Source organism: Orycteropus afer, unplaced genomic scaffold (genome assembly GCF_000298275.1).
Source record: "Orycteropus afer afer isolate SDZICR_OR568_19922 unplaced genomic scaffold, OryAfe1.0 scaffold00085, whole genome shotgun sequence".
Lineage (NCBI taxonomy): Eukaryota > Metazoa > Chordata > Mammalia > Tubulidentata > Orycteropodidae > Orycteropus > Orycteropus afer.
Genome location: NW_006921672.1, coordinates 8,126,171 through 8,143,523, shown reverse-complemented (window position 1 = coordinate 8,143,523; position 17,353 = coordinate 8,126,171). Strand labels below are relative to the sequence as shown.

The 17,353-nt window shown below is 58.4% G+C and overlaps 3 protein-coding genes across 3 annotated transcripts; all 3 read right to left on the bottom strand.

The window, feature by feature from the left end:
- Positions 1-1,679: 1,679 nt before the first annotated feature.
- Positions 1,680-3,081, bottom strand: PNMT (phenylethanolamine N-methyltransferase). Its single transcript, XM_007942035.1, has 3 exons — positions 2,880-3,081; positions 2,221-2,428; positions 1,680-2,118 (listed from the first exon to the last, which is right to left on the bottom strand). Exons 1-3 carry the CDS (start codon positions 3,079-3,081, stop codon positions 1,680-1,682), a joined length of 849 nt encoding a protein of 282 aa, XP_007940226.1.
- A 2,205-nt stretch (positions 3,082-5,286) lies between these two features.
- Positions 5,287-6,013, bottom strand: LOC103197971 (titin-cap). Its single transcript, XM_007942034.1, has 2 exons — positions 5,904-6,013; positions 5,287-5,680 (listed from the first exon to the last, which is right to left on the bottom strand). Exons 1-2 carry the CDS (start codon positions 6,011-6,013, stop codon positions 5,287-5,289), a joined length of 504 nt encoding a protein of 167 aa, XP_007940225.1.
- Positions 6,014-8,451: 2,438 nt separating this feature from the next.
- Positions 8,452-16,204, bottom strand: STARD3 (StAR related lipid transfer domain containing 3). The gene is made up of 14 exons (XM_007942032.2): positions 15,983-16,204; positions 14,177-14,254; positions 13,635-13,712; positions 13,465-13,518; positions 12,945-13,062; positions 12,628-12,726; positions 12,339-12,394; positions 11,861-11,953; positions 11,120-11,182; positions 10,866-10,961; positions 10,433-10,512; positions 10,232-10,336; positions 9,004-9,097; positions 8,452-8,556 (listed from the first exon to the last, which is right to left on the bottom strand). Exons 1-14 carry the CDS (start codon positions 16,202-16,204, stop codon positions 8,452-8,454), a joined length of 1,341 nt encoding a protein of 446 aa, XP_007940223.1.
- Positions 16,205-17,353: the final 1,149 nt, after the last annotated feature.

The following is a 17,353-nucleotide window of genomic DNA, read 5'->3' as shown; positions in this document are numbered from 1 at the left end:
GTGGGGAGTGTATGGGTAGGGGGTGAGGGTTCTTGTTTTTAATTGAAGTGAAATTCATACAACAAAATTGATCATTTTAAAGTGAACAATTCAGTAGTATTTAGTACATTGACCATCTTGTGCCACTACCTCTGTCTAGTTCCAAAATATTTTTGTGAATCGTGAATGTGTGTGTGTGTGTGTGTGTGTGTGTGTGTGTGATGAAGTATGCCACACAGTGGGAGGAGGCTGGAGTAGAATGGGGGATCGAGTCACCACCCACAATTGTTTATTGAGTACCAACTCTGCACAAGGCTGCAAACCAGGCAGAGTGGGGCTGCCCCTATGGTCTTGCTAGGCGTGTCCAGGCTGTGTGCTTCTGTGCATGCATGTCTGTGTGTGTGCATGTCCCTGTCCTTTGCGCCTTGCCCTTTTGTCTGCAGGCCTCACAGAACCCCACATAACTGATTCCTTTCCAGAACCAGCCCCTCGGAGACAGGGAGGGAAGGAAAATGAGGATCCTTCTGGGTACCCTCCCACCTCCTTGTCTCCTTGCCTGGGCATGGTTCGCCTCCTCTCCCCCCAGTGCCCTGCTGGTCTCCTTGCCTGGGCATGGTTGGCCTTCTCTCCCCCCAGTGCCCTGCTGGCCAACTCTTTTGCCCTGCCCTGGACCTTGAGGAGGCATAGGGGTATAGTCCAAAGGAGGAGGGGAGAAAGCTTGTGGCTGAGTCTCGGTTTCTGTCCTCCCCGGGCGGGGGGTGTCTCTTCTAGAGTAATCCCCAGACAGGCAGGGGCCACGTTGTATCTCCACCCTGGTAAATGTGACCCCTGCCAGGTGCCAGCAACCCTGGCACACGCTTGCTGCACAAGGATAGAATGGCAATGTGTGGAGCTGCAGAAACTTTTCCATCCCAAAGGCAGTGTCTGATTGGAGCAGGGAGACTGGATCCTTGCTTTTTCCCTGCTCCCTTGTGCCTTTTTAGGGGGAGGGGAGCTATGCTAGGACTCCAACCTCAGCGACTTGGGTGGCTTCTATTGTGTTCTTTTGATACCGAGAGCCGTTTTAAGACAAGAGGGCTCAAAAGGGGCATTCTTAATAAACCAGTTACGAACATCACCTATCCTTGTTCAGCTCATTTGTGTGGACAGGGTAGGCAGGAGGGAAAAAGGAGACAGAGACAAGGGTCTCTGTGTAGGCACTTGGAGGTGGGAATGGCAGGGACCAGGCTGCAGGGCTGGGCCAGAGTTCAAGTCTAGGTTATGGAGGCAGGGGAAGCCAGGTGCCAATTCTTTCCCTCCTGCTTCCCTGGGCCCTTGTTTGTGCCTCAGCTGTTTCATCTCTCTCCTCCCCAATACAGATTTCACTTCAGTCTCCTAATTATCCCCACTGTACCCTCCACTTGAAAGCAGGAGTCATCATGGAAAGATCATTTAAGACTTCTGGTCTGGACCAGGCTCCACTACTGTTCCTTACTTGGGTAATGCAGTGGCCTACCCTCATGGAAACTTCTGGAAGAAAGTCTAGGGTTATTGTGCCTCCTGCATCCCCCAAAAGGTCTCTGGGGCCATGTTGGTCCCCAGAAGAGCCACAGGCAGCACCAACACTCAGCAGCACAGGGCGTTTTCTTTATTAGGTACCACCTTAGATACAAGGAATCTGGGTGGGTGCGGCTACCGTGGCACTGAGGGCATTGGGCCTCTCACACTCCCACCTTCTGGGCCCAAGCAAAGAAGATGCCTTTGACATCATCCACATCGGTCTGCAGGTAGGAAGGCATGACGTAGGCGCACAGGTCCCGGACCTCGTAGCCACTGCGCAGGAGGGCTTCTCTCACCTGTTCCTCACGCACGGGGACCACTGCCAGCCTGGCCTCCCCAGCCAGGTACCATGACTCCTCCAGGGCCCCGATGAGGAGGAGGTGCCCCCCAGGCCTCAGCAGCGAAGTGATGTGGTCCAGGGCCCGCTGGAAGCTGGCGAGGTCCGGGCTCACAGCCTCCAGGCAGAAGGTAGAAATCAGGGCATCAGCAGGCAAGGGCACCAAGCTCCCGGCACCCAGGGGCTGGGACTGGTGCACGTCGATGGGCAGGACCCGCTTCACCCTGGCTCGAAGTTGGTGCTCCTTCTCCTGCCAGGACTCACTGTGCAGGGGCACAAGGGCAGGGTCAGGACCAGGGACTGCTCCACGCTCAGTCTCCTTGCTCCTTCCAGCAAGGAGCCCCCCTGACTTCCCTGTTCCTTACCCTTTGCCTTCGATGAGGCAGACATGCTGGCTATAGGCACTCCAGTTGAAGGCCCCCGGCTCCTCCCGCAACCAGCGCCCCAGCTCCTGGCGGTTCACCTCCAGGAAATCCGTCATGGTGATGTCCTCAAAGTGTGCGCAGGCACTGAGCAGCTGGTAGATAGTGGGGCCCGAGCCGATGTCAATGAGGGAACGTCCAGATACCTCACCTGGATGTGGTGAGGAAGAGTGAGGAAGAGAGTCCTGGTGCCAGGCCTGCCGTAGTCAGACCCTCCCTTACCTGCCTCTGCCTCCCTCTTGAGCACTTCCTTGTCTGTCTGGAAAGAATACAGTCTGGGCTCAGTCCTGGCTCTAACATCAACTGACTTACCTTGGGAAGTGGCAACCTCTCTGAGCTTCAGGTGCCACATCTATAAAGCAATAGGAAACCCCTGCGGTGCCTCAGTTTCTCCCAGGTGCCTCTCTCTCTCTCTCTCTGTCTGTCTCTCCCCTGCATTGGCCCCTCCTCCCCCATTAGCCACTGCTCCTCTTTTCTACTTGCACCTCTTAAGTACCTATTTCTTGGTCCCTTTCTGGCTCTCTGGCTGTCTCTTCCCCACTCTTCCCCCTTTCACTCTCCGAGGGCTCCTGTCCCCCGTGCCTCAGCTTCCCCGCGCTCACCGGTGGCGAACGTCTGCGCCAGGCAGCGCAGCTTCCAAGGCCCGACGCCGTCGGGGATGCTCAGGTCCCCACGAGGCGGCGCGTAGTTGTTGCGGAGGTAAGCGCGGGGCTCGAAGAGCCGGTAGGCCGAGGCCACCGCCGCCCGGCCCGGGTCCGAGTCGCGGGCTGCGCCCGCAGCGTGCCTCGGCTCTGGGTCGCTCATGCTGCTCCCTCGCGGGCCCGGTCCCCACCCGCCTCGCGGCCCCTATATCGACGGCCGAGCCCCCGCCCCGACCCCTGCGCTGCGGGGGCGGCGGCTGAGCGATGGGCCGCCCGGGGGCCCGCGCTCTCCGTCTCCCCGGAGCCCATCCATCTCTCTTAGTGTCCGAGCAGCAGACACAAGGGGCCGGGGTGGGGGCGGCCGCGGAACCTCGGGTCCCGCCCGGTCCCCGCTCGGATCTGCTCCCCCCCCCCCCCCCCCAGCCCCTACCCTCCTGAGGCTTAGAGCCCCCGGGCCCCGCCAGTCCCGGCCACTCACCCCTTTGGCTCCAAATCCCATCCTTGCTCTTGCCATGTTTCTAACCGGCCCCTCTCCCCCTCCCCATCTACCAGACCCGGGTCCCCTTCCTCCAGGCACCCTTTTCGACACCCACCCCACTTCCTTAGCAACGCCACCCCAACTCCACCCCACCCCCCGCCCCGTTCCAGATCGCACTTTCGTCCTTTCCTACTGGACCCCGGTTCTGCAGCTCCGCGCCTCTTCCCCCAGTCCGGAAAGGACAGTCCGTTCTTGCCCCAGAGCGGGTCTCCTGCCCCGCCCCCGGACGATGGGCTCAGCGATAGAGGATGCCCGGGAGCCACAAATGCACTTAGCGGGCTGAACAGCCCGGCCTCTCTCGAGGGCCCAGCGAGGGCCCCGCGGGCTCCCGGCCCCTTATCTGGGGAATGCGGGGGCGGGGGGCGGGTGTCCGGAAGGTTCGGGATGTTCCTGTCATGTTGTGGGCATGGGATCCCCGTGAGCGTGGGGAGGCGCAAGGGCGCAAGCTCTGGGCCGCTGCTGCGACAACGGGGTACAATCCGGGCCTTGGAGCGCCCACGGATTTGGGGCCCTGATGGTCTGGGGCTTCTGCCCCCACCCCCTCTCGTCACCCAGCCCACACTCTAGCACCGTTTCTGGAAGAGGTCCAGGCCTGCAGGTCCTGCTTGGCCTTCAGGTACTGTGGCTGCCAAGATGCCAGAGTTTTCCTTCCTGTGTTGTCCAAAGCCAGACAGATTCTCCAGGGTCTTCCTGGAGTGGGTGCCCTCTGAATCAGGCGGCCCTCTGCATTGGTAGGCTATTGCCTCTGCCAAGATGAGGACCAGCGACCCTGCTTTGGGGCCTCTGAGGCCCTCCCTTCTCCTTGGCCCAAAGAGAGTATCTCCTTGTTGGGCCCTGCGGCCAGGTTGGAACATGAGTCACCATGACAGCTGCAGGGGTCATTGACAGGAACATGACCCCCTAGACAACCCACCCTGGGCTCTCAGGGCAGAGAGGGCGGGTCTCCTGAGCGCAAACAAGGATTTGTTGAGATTCAGAATTGACAGGCAGGTCAGCCTTGAGGTCACTGACCCTGTCTACACCTAATGGCAGTCCTGGTGCCAGCCCCCTCCATATTCTCCATCAGACATCACTTAGACCAGCCCTGGGTGCCAGCTGGCTTGCTGGGCACTGCTCAGTGCCAGAGGGCTGGACATGGAAGCCAGGACTGGACAGCAGAGTCAGAGCACAGGAAGGGCACTGGACAGGCAGCAGCCCTGTTTACAGCTCTGTGCCTGGCCACCCCCCGCCCCCCAGGCATGAGGTGTTCCCACTGGCTCTGCCATATTTAGCTCAGATATAGAGCCTGTTCCCTTCCCAGAAGTGGGCAAGGGGGATAGTGAGGGGTGGGCCCCCACAAGCACAAAGAGACAACACTGTGGAACATGACTGAGCGTTTATTGCAGCACTAACAGAGGGTGCTGGGGGCTCCACCCTGCCTCTTCCCTCTTCCCGTCCCCCTCCCTCAGGTCTTCTCCAAGCCTCCTTTCCCAGAAGATTCCAGATGCCTCTCATACACTTACATACCCTTCTCTGAAGGTGAAACCTGAGCCAGGGTCACTCTTCCCAGGAACCTTTGCCCTCACCAGCATCTTTTGTTCCTTCTCCAGGGGCTGGGGGCACTCGGCAGTGCTAGCCCCCAGCTCTCCACCCTTAGTGCCCATTGTCTCTGCTCCCCTCCCTTTGGGAGCTCAGGGGATCCAGGCTTCCTGGTCTCCAGCTCCCTCCTTCCCCAGCCCCCAACCTTGGGCAAACTACAAAGCATCCACGGCCAGCAGCTCCCCTCCATGGTCCTAGCCAGGAAGGGCCCAGCCTGGGGTGGGCACAGTGGAGCCTGAGTCATGCCCCTGCTCAGCCTCTCTGTGCTTCCTGGGACATGGAACGGGACAGGGATCGGCGGAGAGCGCCAGGCTTGCTGACAGGCACCACAGGGGGCAGCTGCTTGGTGATCTCGGCCACGTCCTGGGGGTCCACACACTGGCCACCGAGGGCCGTCTCCAGTGCCAGCAGCTCCCGCAGCTGGAGGGGGGTGTCCTCGCGCTCCTCCTTGGCGGCGCCCACCTTGGTGGGGGTGAAGATGGGCAATGGCAGCACCCGCTGGTAGGGTAGCTGGTACTCCTGCAGCTCACGGCCAAGGATGCCCATCCACATCACCAGCCAGGGGGAACGCTGCACCAGTGCCTGGCACTGGCCCTGCCGGTGATAGGTCTCACGCCGCTGTGCATCCTCCTCGTGCAGAGAGCAACTGGGCAAGGAGAGGGGAGGGGCGGTGAGCTCCTGAGAGCAGTGTCCTCCACTCACAGGCTAGTTGGAGGGGCTGCCAGGACCCAGGGGCAAGAAGGGGATACTATTTTGCTCTCCCCAGTGGCCTCTATCCCTGCCTTCACCCTCCTAAACAACTCCTGCAATCTATGCCCTAGCCCCTTAAGGCTCAGGGAGGGTGCTCTGGGAGAGGAGTCGGCACTCACCCCTCCTCAGGCCGCATGGACAGCGTCAGATCCTTCCATTCTGCCCAGAAGGCCTCTCGGCGCTCGCAGTTCTCCTCAGACACCTGGCAGTTCAGCTCTGTGGCGGCCATGGTCACGGTTCATTCCCCTGGCTCTCCTCCTCCCAGACCCTTTAAATAGCCCCCTCCTTCCCCTCCTCCAGGGGCTATTTTCAGCCCCTCTGGCGTCAGATGCTATAAGCAGAGCCAAGACTCACTGATGGGGGGACTCTGGGCCCAGGGTGGGAGTTGGGGTACCTGGACTTCTGCTGCCCTCAAGTCAGAGGTCAGCTTCTGAAGTCATCAAGCTGCCCCTATAGGGGCAGGGGTCCTCAGAACACCTCCAGATGTCCGACACTTCTTAGACACCACCTCAGGCCAGGCACATGCCCAGCCCCGTGCCACTCTGGCACCTGCCCTCTGCTCCACCCTTTCCCCCTGGCCAGGGCAAAGTGGCTTGTCTATAAACAGAGCAGGAAACAGCAGGACCAATGGCCCCTCTGGGCTCTGCACGAGGCTGGCAGCTCCTGCCCCTACCACTGTCCCCCGTCTAGCCTCCAAGGGCACATCCCACAACCATGCCCCTTGACAGTGAAGGACAGTGCTATTTTGTCCTCAGCTGTCTGCATCAAGACCCACCCCCACTCCCCCCCAGCAGAACTGGAAGTTAATGCCACACCTGGGACCCTGGAGCACCAAGGTGCTTTCCTTCCCTATGGCCAGTTAGGGTGGAGGGGGCAGGTTTGGGAGGCAATCCCAAGCTCTACTCCCAATACCCCAAGTTAGGTGAAATGGGGTGAGATGGGAATCTAGGGAGTCCAGTAAGCGGGAGTCAGGAGACCTGGCTCTCGTCCTAAATTGGCCATAAACAGGCTGTGTGACTATGGGTTCATCCTCACACTTTCTGAACCTCACTTTCTCATCACAGTATGCTGACCAGAAGAGCCTGGGGCCTGCTAGCTCCAAGGTCCTAGCATGGGAGTGGGCTGGCTCTCACTCCTGAGGAGGAGGGAGTAGCCCCATGCAAAAGAGCAGCAGCTGAGGGTGTAAGCAGCTGGTATGCAGGGCACTGGGCAGGGGGAAAGAGGAGGAATGAGAGCACAGCTGAGGGGATAAAGTGAAGGGCACCAGAAGAGGCAGGGACCGGAGCAGAGATGCCCAGCAGCGGGCAGACCTTGGGACAGCAGGAGTACACAGTGGGGTAAGGCCTGTGGGCACCCACCTGGTTACAGGATCGCACACTCCTGATTACTGAGCCCTAGCCTGATTCTTGATCTCTTTTAACCTCGTAAGTCTATGGCATAATGAGTCCCATTTACAAAGTAGGAAATGAGGCTTAGGGCCCAGCAATACATACCTAGCAAAGACAGGATCCACCTGACCCCTTGACTCTAAGCAAGCTGGTGCTTTTGGAAGCCTACAGGTAGGTGGGGGTGGGAGGGTGGGGGACATGTCCTGGTGGACCAGGAAAGGCCCTGGCACATGACCCTAGGTTGTACACTGCCCTGCTGAGGGTGCACTGAGGGCAGAGGAAGTACTTGAGAGGCCGAGGGTTCCCAGTGGCTGGGAGCCTAGAGGTGGCTCAGTGACCCTGACACCCAGGCCATCCGTGGCCTCAGGGAATGGTCAGGGCCTGCAGCTGGCATGGCATTGCCCACTCCACCTTGTGAGTGGGTACCTCAACTTTCCCTCCCCTCACAGGAAGGGGGGCATTGTTCTCTGACCAGACAAGCCCGGAGTTGAAGCAGTCAGGAAAGTATTCCAGGAACAGGCTCTCCACTGGCTCCGCCCACCACGCGCGTGTGTGCGTGGATATAGTGTACTGGTCCTGCCATGCTTACTCCCCCACCACGGCACTGCCCCAGACTCCATCCTTCCCACCAAGTTTCAAGATGTGAGGCTGGAGAGAGGGGCTGCTATTTTTTGAGTTCAGATTTTTAATTGGCTCAAATTACAAAGATCCCCAAGGAAGCACTGGAGGAGGGGGAGAATCTGGGAGAGGCAGAGATTCGCTGCCAGCATCCCCATCCCCACAAGCCAAGCCACTCCTGCACACAGCTCCCCAACAAGCACGTGTGGGGAAGGGTCCCAGACCCTTTAACTAATCCTAAAAACCGCGATGACACAGGAGCTCAGGCTGCCCTGGCCATGGCCCTGTCCAGGGCCCTGCCCGCCTCCCCCCACCTCCCAAAGCCTGAGGCTCCCAGCTCAGACCCTGCCCCTGGCAAGGTAGGACACAGTGGATCTACTCCCTAAGGAGGCAGGACGCCAGGTAAACATAAGCAGGACAGACCCCACATCCCTCAGCCAACAGAGTCCAAACATCAGGCCCAGCCCAGTTCACGGCAGGGGCTCCCAGGCACAGCGTGGCTTGGGTGAAGGGTAGCTTGGGGCCAAGGCGCTGCCATGGGAGGGGCTTTCCTCCTCCCATTGCGTGAGGCCAGGGCCTCTGAGGGCATCAGGAAGCCTGACTGGCCCCCTTTCTGGCTCTGGCAGGACCCTGGCCTGCAGGGTAGGTAAAGAGGACATGGCTATGCCTGGGCCCCCAGCTCGCCGATGCGCTGCCGCAGGTGAAAGGCAAATTCAAACATGGTGGCTGCAAGGCTCTGGTGGATGAGGTACCGGGGCAGATGGCCCTGGGGGAAGGCGAGAAGTTAGTTATAAGATGGCTAGCCCTCAGCAGGGTCTCCCCCTCAACCACAGGCACCCCAGGGGGGGTGATGGGCAAGGCTGCAAGTGCAGCTCTGGTATCCAGCCTGGGCCGCCCCACCCCTGGCAGGAAGAACGTGTTGTACCCGAGTCCTGGCCTCACAAATAGTCCAGGCAGTGCTGGGTTTGCAGCCAGCTGCCCTGCGTGCACCTCGGGAGTCTCGGGTGAAAACAGGAGGTACAGACTCTCTAGCAATATCAGGGCTGAAGACCATGAGGACTTAACGCCAAATTTCAGGATAAGAAAGGAGACTGAGAGCAGAGAGGCCCTGAATGGGCCAAGAGCCCCAAGGTCATACAGTAACCAAGTTGGTAGGAGAGTCCCCTCCACCCCACAGAGCCTACCTATAGCACCCCTGCTCTGTCCTTCCTACCTTGAGATCCGTATTGAGGATCCAGATGAAGGTGCAGACTCGGGGATTACTGGCTGACTTGAGCACAATGAAGCCCCCAGGACCATTCTCTCCCCTGAGGACAAGGGAATTACTGAGGGGGGACCCTGGAGCCGAGCAAGGTCCCTGGGGCCCACTCCCACCCCCATCCTGGCCCAGCTTGGAAGTGGCAAGGGAACTGCAGGGTCACGAACTCAAAGGAGTTGAGTGTATCCTGGAGGCCACAGGATACACCCCTGCAGTCCTACCCCACACCGTGTGAGGCTCAAATCCTCCTCAACAGCCTGCCAACACTTGCACATCCCAGCGGCAGGGAGCTCACCACCTTCTCTGTCTTCATCCACCCTGTCTAGGGACTCTAGATCAGCTCTGTGAGGGTGTGGTATGGATTGGCATGCCTCACCCCTGCCTAGTTCAGGGAGTGGTGCAATACTGGTGGGCTCCAGGAGGGGGAGCCTTCTCAGCAGGCAGCCAGGGCCCAGCCCAGAGTCAGGGCAGTATGCTTCGAATTCTAAGAATTCCAAGGTGACTACACTCTCCCCACAGGACTGAGCACTCTTCAGCCTACTCTATAGATAAGGAAGTTGACATCCAGAGAGGAAATGAGCTTGCTCCCTGTCACCCAGCAAGTCTGCGGTGGTACCAAGACCAGAACTCCAGTTTCAGATTCAAAGAGCAGTGCTCTCTACCGGAACCCAAGGAAGGGGGTGAGATATAGACAGCATGACAGCCTAAGATTAGACAGCAGAGAGAACTAGAAGGAGGCTCAGGAACAGGCAGCAGGAAGACTAACTCCTCTTCTTTGGGGGGACTTTGGAGGCACTCCAAGAGAAGGTCAAGGCAGCGGGGACAGGGTGAGGAGGATGAGAGGGTCTCCTTACACAGGGAGATGGAAGCCCTAGAACGCAGCCCAGTGCAACCTCAGGGCTTCCAGTCCTTGTCCCTTCCCATGGTCTACTTTGACCCACTGCCCTCTGCCCACTTCCCCTCCAGCCTTTGAGGCTTGGCTCCAGTCCTTCCCCTGCAGTCTCCCCACCAGACAGAGCAGCAAGATTAGCACGATTAGAAGGCGGGGGGTGGGGGGAGCAAAGCCCAACAGATAAGGAACAGGAACAAGGACGAGAAGGCTATACACACTGTACCCTGCACTGTTCTTACTGTTCCTGGGAGAGGGGTGGGTTGGGATGACTCCGGGCAAGGTCAGGCTCACCTCACATATTTGTGGGTCGGGGGCTTGGCACAGTGGGTGGTGGCAATGCCGGATGACAGGTATCGGTCTCTGCGCCGCTCAATGCGTCGGGTGTTCACAAAGTCCCTATGGGAGGAAGAGTTAGATGAGAGCGCCAAACCTAAGTCCCAGGGGTTTGAGCCAGGAGAGGCTCGACTGACGGGGGCCTTGGTGGGCACTCACCTGGGGGAGACGACACCACCTGCAGCCCCTGCAGACACATCGTAGGAGATGAGGGTGTTATCTTCCACTCGCTGCAGGATCTGAGGGCCGTGAAGGGAGATGTGAGGCACAGCCCACTCCAGAAGACCCCAGGGTCCCAGCACATCAGGGCATCCCCAGACCAGCCTCCTTCCTGACCAGGTCCCTCTACTGAGAGCCAACTGCCCCCATCCTGGTGCTCTATGGCACTTCCTTCTTCTATTCTCCCAACCTTCCCCAGGAAGCACTTTTATCAACACCCCTATTTTATACGTGGGAAGCTGAGGCTCAGAGTGGTTCGGTGACGTGACTCAGGTCCTCTGAGGGTAAGTGGTTGTGGTGGGGCACGGCTGGAACTTGATATTTAACGTCACCTATCACTGTGCCCCTGCCCTGAGCAGTGGCCAGGGCTTACCTGGCAGGCAGTCACTGTCTTGTTCCATAGCACCATCCTCTCAGGCTGCAGGATCACCTCCTGGTACACCAGCTCCGCAGGGCAGGGCAGGAAGGTCTAGGGCAGAGTGGGCAGAGGGCTGGGTGGGGCCAGATGTCCCAGGTGGACATAGCAGCCCTTCCCTTTTAGGGTGGGGAGGGCCTGCAGAGGGTCCTCTGGACTCTTCCTGGAGTCCCAGGGAAGGAGGTTCTGGGACATCCGCTTCCCTCACTCACCTTCAGGATGAATGTCTTGCCGTGAAAAGGAACCTCAATGGTGTACACAGTGTCCCCATATTCCTGTGGCAGGGACAGAAGGGTCACAGGGAGGTAGGGGGAAGGCATGGGGAGTTGGCTGGTGGTATGGAAAAGGGTGACAAGCAGGGCACAGGCCTTTGAGAGCACAGTGGAAAACTCTAGGGCTTGGAGGACATCTGAGCAGCCATTTAAAAAAAAAATAGTGGATCTGACAAACGTACGGCAACAAGAAAAAAGCCTTTTGATATCAAGTTAAAAGAGTTAAGCATAGCTGCAGCTGTGACCATGATGAGCCGTGTCTCCACGCCGACAAGGGCTGCCAGAGGAACTGGCCAGGGAATAGGATGGCTGGAGAGCAGAGCGGGATGCTGTCTTTCTGTTTTCCAAGCTCTCTGCCATCTTGTTAGATAATGTTGTTTTGATCATGAAACAAAACACAGGACACAGGGCAGAGGCCTGGCTTCCCCTTCAAAGCCTGGAGCCCAGGGAGCAGAGCAGCAGGAAGGTGAGGATCCCAGTGGGGAGCAGGAGAGGCACAAGGATATCGTCCAAACCAGCCCAGCCTCCTGCAGAACAGCCAACCTTGGGCCCAGCCCCTCTCCTGGGGCAGGAATTTGGCCCCAACCCATGCAATCCCTTGGCTTATTTCTCAAGCTTCAGAAAAGGGAGAGAAAACTCCCAACACACACAGGAGGGCCCAGTGGGAGTGGGGCTTTTTACATTATTCTTCTCAAATTTCCAGTTCTCTTCCTGGGCCAAGATCTGGTCCACCACTGCCATGGCCTCCTTCCCTTGGCGGATGTACTCTCGCTCCTGGCGGAAGGCAGGGGCAGGAAGGAGTCAGCCTGGGGCCCACACCTCGCTTTGCTCATGCCCTACTCATTCCTTGGAAGTTCCACACACCTCCAAAAGGAGCCTGACCCCACCAGATGCAGGGTCTGGGGTAGTCTCCCTGGGTCCTGGAAGGGCTCCTGAGGCCAGGAGCTGTGGCTGTGGCTGTTCCCCATGTCCCAGCCATAAGGCAGACCAGTGGGCCTTACTGACAATGGGGTGGACACAGGCTGTGGCTGGGATTCAGTCTGGGGCAGTTTGGCGTCTGCTGGGAAACCCCTGCCCACCCTGGCTGAGCCCAACACTGGCCCTTTGCTGGAGTATCCATTCCACCCCCAGGGCTGGGTAGGGGTGGGCAGCCAAATACCTGGGCAGAGAAGTTTTTCTTTCCAGTAACCTCTTCATCTGATTCATTGTCAGACCCTGCAGAAAACAAGCACCAGATGACAATGGGTAGGGGTGGGGAGAGAGTGTGAGGAGACAGAGGGGTTCGGGTATGTGAGTGCAGAGATGTGGGGGGATGAAAGTGTGTGTGGGAGAGGGATGCTGGCTTTCCCCTGGGAGCCTGGGAGAAGGAATAGAAAGAACAGACCCAGCCTACCTGATCCTTATAAAGCCCCTCCCTAAAGGCAGTTCCCCCACCCACCAGCCCTTACCTGCAAAGGATTCTGGAGGTGAATAGAATTGGCCCTCGGACAGAGCACCAGAGAAGAGAAGGGGTCCACGGGCAACTGCAGCCTGGGCAGCAAGATACCCTGGGGGAGCAGAGATGGGCAGCCACTGTCCCAGACCAAGGAGAGCCATGTTGAGCAGTCTAGGACCCCCCCCACCCTGGCTGACCCTTAGGTTCTTACAGGCACTCAAAGTTGGCAAGATGACTCTGAGTTTGCTCTCATGCCTGAAACTCTCCTCTCTCAGCGTTGGAACGACCTACTCCACAACCCCACCACCCAACCACCTCAGCAGCACTCACATCGCTCCTCCTCGGCCTCCCAGGGCAGGACCTTGAAGTCAAGGAACCAGGTCTCCAACCAGGCAAGGACAAAGGAGACGATGGGGAGCAGGTAGCCAAAGGTCCCTTTGCTGAGCAGCTGTGGAGGGAAGGGGCTGAGCTCCCGGGCAGGGAGCCGCTCCCAAGTGCAGAGCCCCCTCATCGGGCTACCAACTCTGGCCAACCAAACTGGTATACACCCCACCCCTGGTACCAGGTGCTTGGGGACCCTCTATGGTACATGCCTCTGAGATGGGTTAATTAATGCTGCAGCAGATACACTGAGCTAGAAGAAGAACTTTCTGATTCTTGGAGCTTCAAGGGGCCAGTGGGGCCAGTTAGTAAAGGTGATTCCGTGGAAATATCAAAGGACAGGATACTCTCTCACCCCAGCCCTGACAACAGGGGCAGACACTCAAATCTAAGAAATGACTCCTGCTTAGGAGAAGCCCGGCGCTCAGGGCACATGCCCAGCAGACCCGACACACTCCGAGCCACTGACCTCAGAGAGGATGACTTTGACGATGAGAAACGCACTGGACACCAGTGTGGTGACCTGCCCAGGGGGGGAGGGGGGGAGGAGAACAGAGGCTGGGAGTGAGTCCTCTTCCATCTCCCCCTCACACCAGTGCCAACAGGGCCCAAGCGCTGCCGGGAAAAGTGGCATCTTACCGCAATCACCCACCAGTGCCGGAGCCGCAGCACAGCGTAGCCCAGGAGCAGTCCAGAGAAGCGGAAGAAGGCCAGGACCTGGTAGAAAGGGGCACCAAGCACCAAAGACAAATCAACCTCCCACCCACCTCACCCACACTGGCAGCTGGCATCTTTCATCCCCAGGCACCAGCACTCCGCACACCAAGGTGCACATAGGGGAGGAATGAGGATGTCCCCTCGCAGAAGGCTTCACTGGACCCTCGCTCAGACCACCTCCTCCAGGAAGCTTTCCCAATTAACCCCTCTAGCCCTTCCACCCCAGGTTCAGTTTGGATGTGACCTTCATGGTCAAGGGGTCTCATCTTCCCCCTCTCCCTACGGGCTGTCTGAAGATGTGGCTTCATTTAGGAAGCTTTTTGAAGACTGGAGCCTTCCTTAGCCCCAGTCAATTCCTTAGCCAATTTAGACTAGGATGTGTCATTGCAGAAAGAAGAGAATGGAGTCAAAGACAGTCATTGCCCTGCTCCCCTCCCACCCCTAACACCCCCAAGGTCACTCACAAAGATGTCGAAGAAGGAGGCTTTAAAGCTGTAGTGGATGATCTCCTGCTCCAGGTTCTTTCGGATGCCTGTGTTAGTCTGGGAGAGGGACAAGGAAAAGCTCCTGGGGCAGGGAGGCAGGGGCAGACCCTACACATGCTAAGCCACTGCCCTCAAAGGCCCCATGTCCCTGAAGCACCAGGAGAACTCAGCTAGAGGCTCAGGAGCCCACGCACAATATTCCTCTGAGGATCCAGGTGGCCCAGAATGGCAGAGCTGGGTCCCAATACCACTCTCATGGGCACACTGCCCAAGAAGGACTAGGTTAGGAGGGCCTGGGGGCTCTGGAGGGGAGGCATGGGCCAAGCCCCCGCAGTGCCTATGCAGGTAGGGAAGGCTGGAAGGCAGGGTGCTGCGAGCCTTCTACTAGTATAATTTCATCTTCTTCCCACACTGCGGGGCCCTGCCTGCCTGGACAACAATCCATCTGGGGTGATGGGGGCCAGTGCTGGGCAGTGGTGTCAGACAGAGCCCCAGGTGGCAATTCAATTGATTAGATTTGTTCTTAATGAGTAATATCTATCACACTGCTGGAGAGGCTGTGGTGGCAAGTAAGTACTGTCCCCGTCCCTGCCCCAGCTACCCACATGCTTCCATTGGGACACCCTGCCTTTCCCTCCAGCTCACCACGCCCAGGATCGAACGTATCGTATCCTCTTTGCCCCTGGACCAACCCCCTCCCCAAACTCCTTTCTCTTTTCCTATCACCCAAGATTGAGACCTGGAGAAAGGTCACTTGCCACCCAGGCCTCAGGGTGAGCCCACTCTGCAGAAGAAAAACTAGGGGGAGGGAGCTCAGAGAGGCTGAGTCGGTTGCTGAGGTCACACAGTTAACAGAGGATAAGCTGGGACCGCATCAAGCCCAGGATGCCCTGCTTAGACCTAAGAGTGCCAGGAGATCAAGGCCCACTGCCAGCTCGACTGCTCCCTGAGGGTGGGCTAAGCACTGCCCAAGGGCAGGGGGCTGCAGCCCCTGCAGTATGAGGCAGGTCTGCCCCTAGGCCACAAGCAGAATCTCATCAAACATAGAGGCCAGACTGGGAGGAGGGACACTACAAAATGGGGAGGGAGAACTAAATTGGGAGCCACTGGAAACTGGAAAAGGAGCTCTGGTGGCATAGTGGTAAGGCGTTTGGATGCTAACCAGGTTGGCAGTTCAAACCCACCTCCACGGGAGGAAGATGAGACAATCTACTTCCGCAAAGGTTTACAGCCTTGGAAACCTAATGGAGGTCACTATGAATCAGAATCAACTTGATGGCTGTAGGTTTGGGGAATCGGGAGTTTTCACTGTTTAGGTCCCCACTGTGCCCTCTGCTTTTAGTACAGCACCCGGGACATAGCAGGAGCTCAAAAACTGTGTTACATAGGAAGGAATGAATTAGAGCCAGGCAGTAGTAACATGAGGCAAAAGGAAGACAAAAGATTCCAACTCAACCAGAGGGTCCTCTTTACTCTTCCTCTCCCAGTGTCCCCAGTAGAGGGCAATATGGCACAGAGGTCAAGAGTGTGAGCTTGGGAGTTAGAGGGCCTGCGTTCAAACCCTGCCTCCTTCACATACTTGTTTAGGGCCCTTGCCCAAGTACTCAACCCCATTGAGTCTCCCCTTCTTCACCCAGAAGGTGAGGAGCTGCTCTTATCTTCCCATTCTTCATTTCACACAGGTGTCAACCCCATAGGAGAGGGGGCCCTCCCATTTGACAGACAGACTGAGGCCTGCGTGACTGCCCCCAGCTCAGCCTGTGCCCCAGCCTCGCCGCTGCTCACATTCAGCTGGATGATCCAGAGCAGGGAGATGAAGAGCAGGTCAAAGGTGACAAACAGGCAGAAGGTGCGGCGGACATCTGAGATGGCCCGGCGCTTCTCCGGAGGTGGCGGGAGGAAGTGCGAGGAGTAGCTCTGGCTGTGGGACAGCGATGAGCCCAGGGAGGCCACAGCTGGGAGGCTGCTCTCCAGGTCCCGGGACAGCTCCCCGGGCAGTTTGCTCATCCTGGTGGGCCCCCACCTCAAAGCAGGGAAGGCAGGGCCTCATCGGCAGGGCTGGTGGTGAGGGAGAGTAGGGGGTCAGGCCATGCACAGCAGGGTCCTGAAGGTCCCCACTAATCTCCTTCCATCCTTTCACACACAGCTTCCAGTCCCCACCCTTGCCCCAAACACCCAGGTCCCCTCTCTGCCCCAACCCTACAGCCTAGGGCACAGTGCCCAAATTCCCTACACCTACCTGAGTTCCCAGGCTGGTGGGGTCTGAGTATCCCTCCCACTCTCGCTCTTCCTTCCTCATCACCTTCAAAGCTCAGAGGCCCCACGGGCCACCCTTGGAGGGGCTCTGGGGTCCTTCTGCTGGGCACCTACCCACTTCCCTGATGCCTGAGGCACAGCCAGCTTCCGCCCAACCCAGCCCTGTGGTTTAGCCTCTGGGTCCTGTCAACAGCCTCTCGGCCTGCCCTCACCCCCAGGAGAAGAGGGCCCCAAGCTCTGTTCTTTGTTTTCCAAGCACAAAGCCACATTCCCTCCCAGCAGCCAGCCCTACGCTCCCACCCCCTAATCCATGGCAACTGGGAGGGACTTCCTAGAGCAGTGTCTCTGTGTGCTCCCAGCTGGGACAGAGGATGAGGAGGTGGCGGATATGGAGGGAGGGCATCTTGGTCCCTTCTCCCTATCTTACCCCACCCCAGGCCCAACCACCACCATCTCTCACCCAGGTGGGGGGCCTCCATGCTGCCTCCAACAACCACTTCTCTCCACAACAGCCAGAGAAAGCTGTTAAAAACATAAATCAGACCCTGACATTTCCCCCCACCCCGCTTAAAATCTTCCAAAGGCCCCCCACCATTCTCATGGCAGCAAGCACCCTCCTCCCCATGCTGTATACAAGGTTAGGCCCAGAAGCATGGGGCCTCCACCCAGCTCATCTTACATGGCAGGCCCGTCTTGCCACCAGTCCCACTCCGACCTTCCTATAAGTCCCTGGACATGCCAGGCCTATCCTGCCACGGGGCCTCTCCCCACTCCCCTGGGATGCCCGGTCCTTTGAACCGGCAGCCCAGAAGCCCTCTCCTCTGTGCACCTCCCTCCGAAGACCACTGGCCACAGCTCGCTGGTGTATTTCGCGGCTTTGTTGGTAATGACTGTGAACCA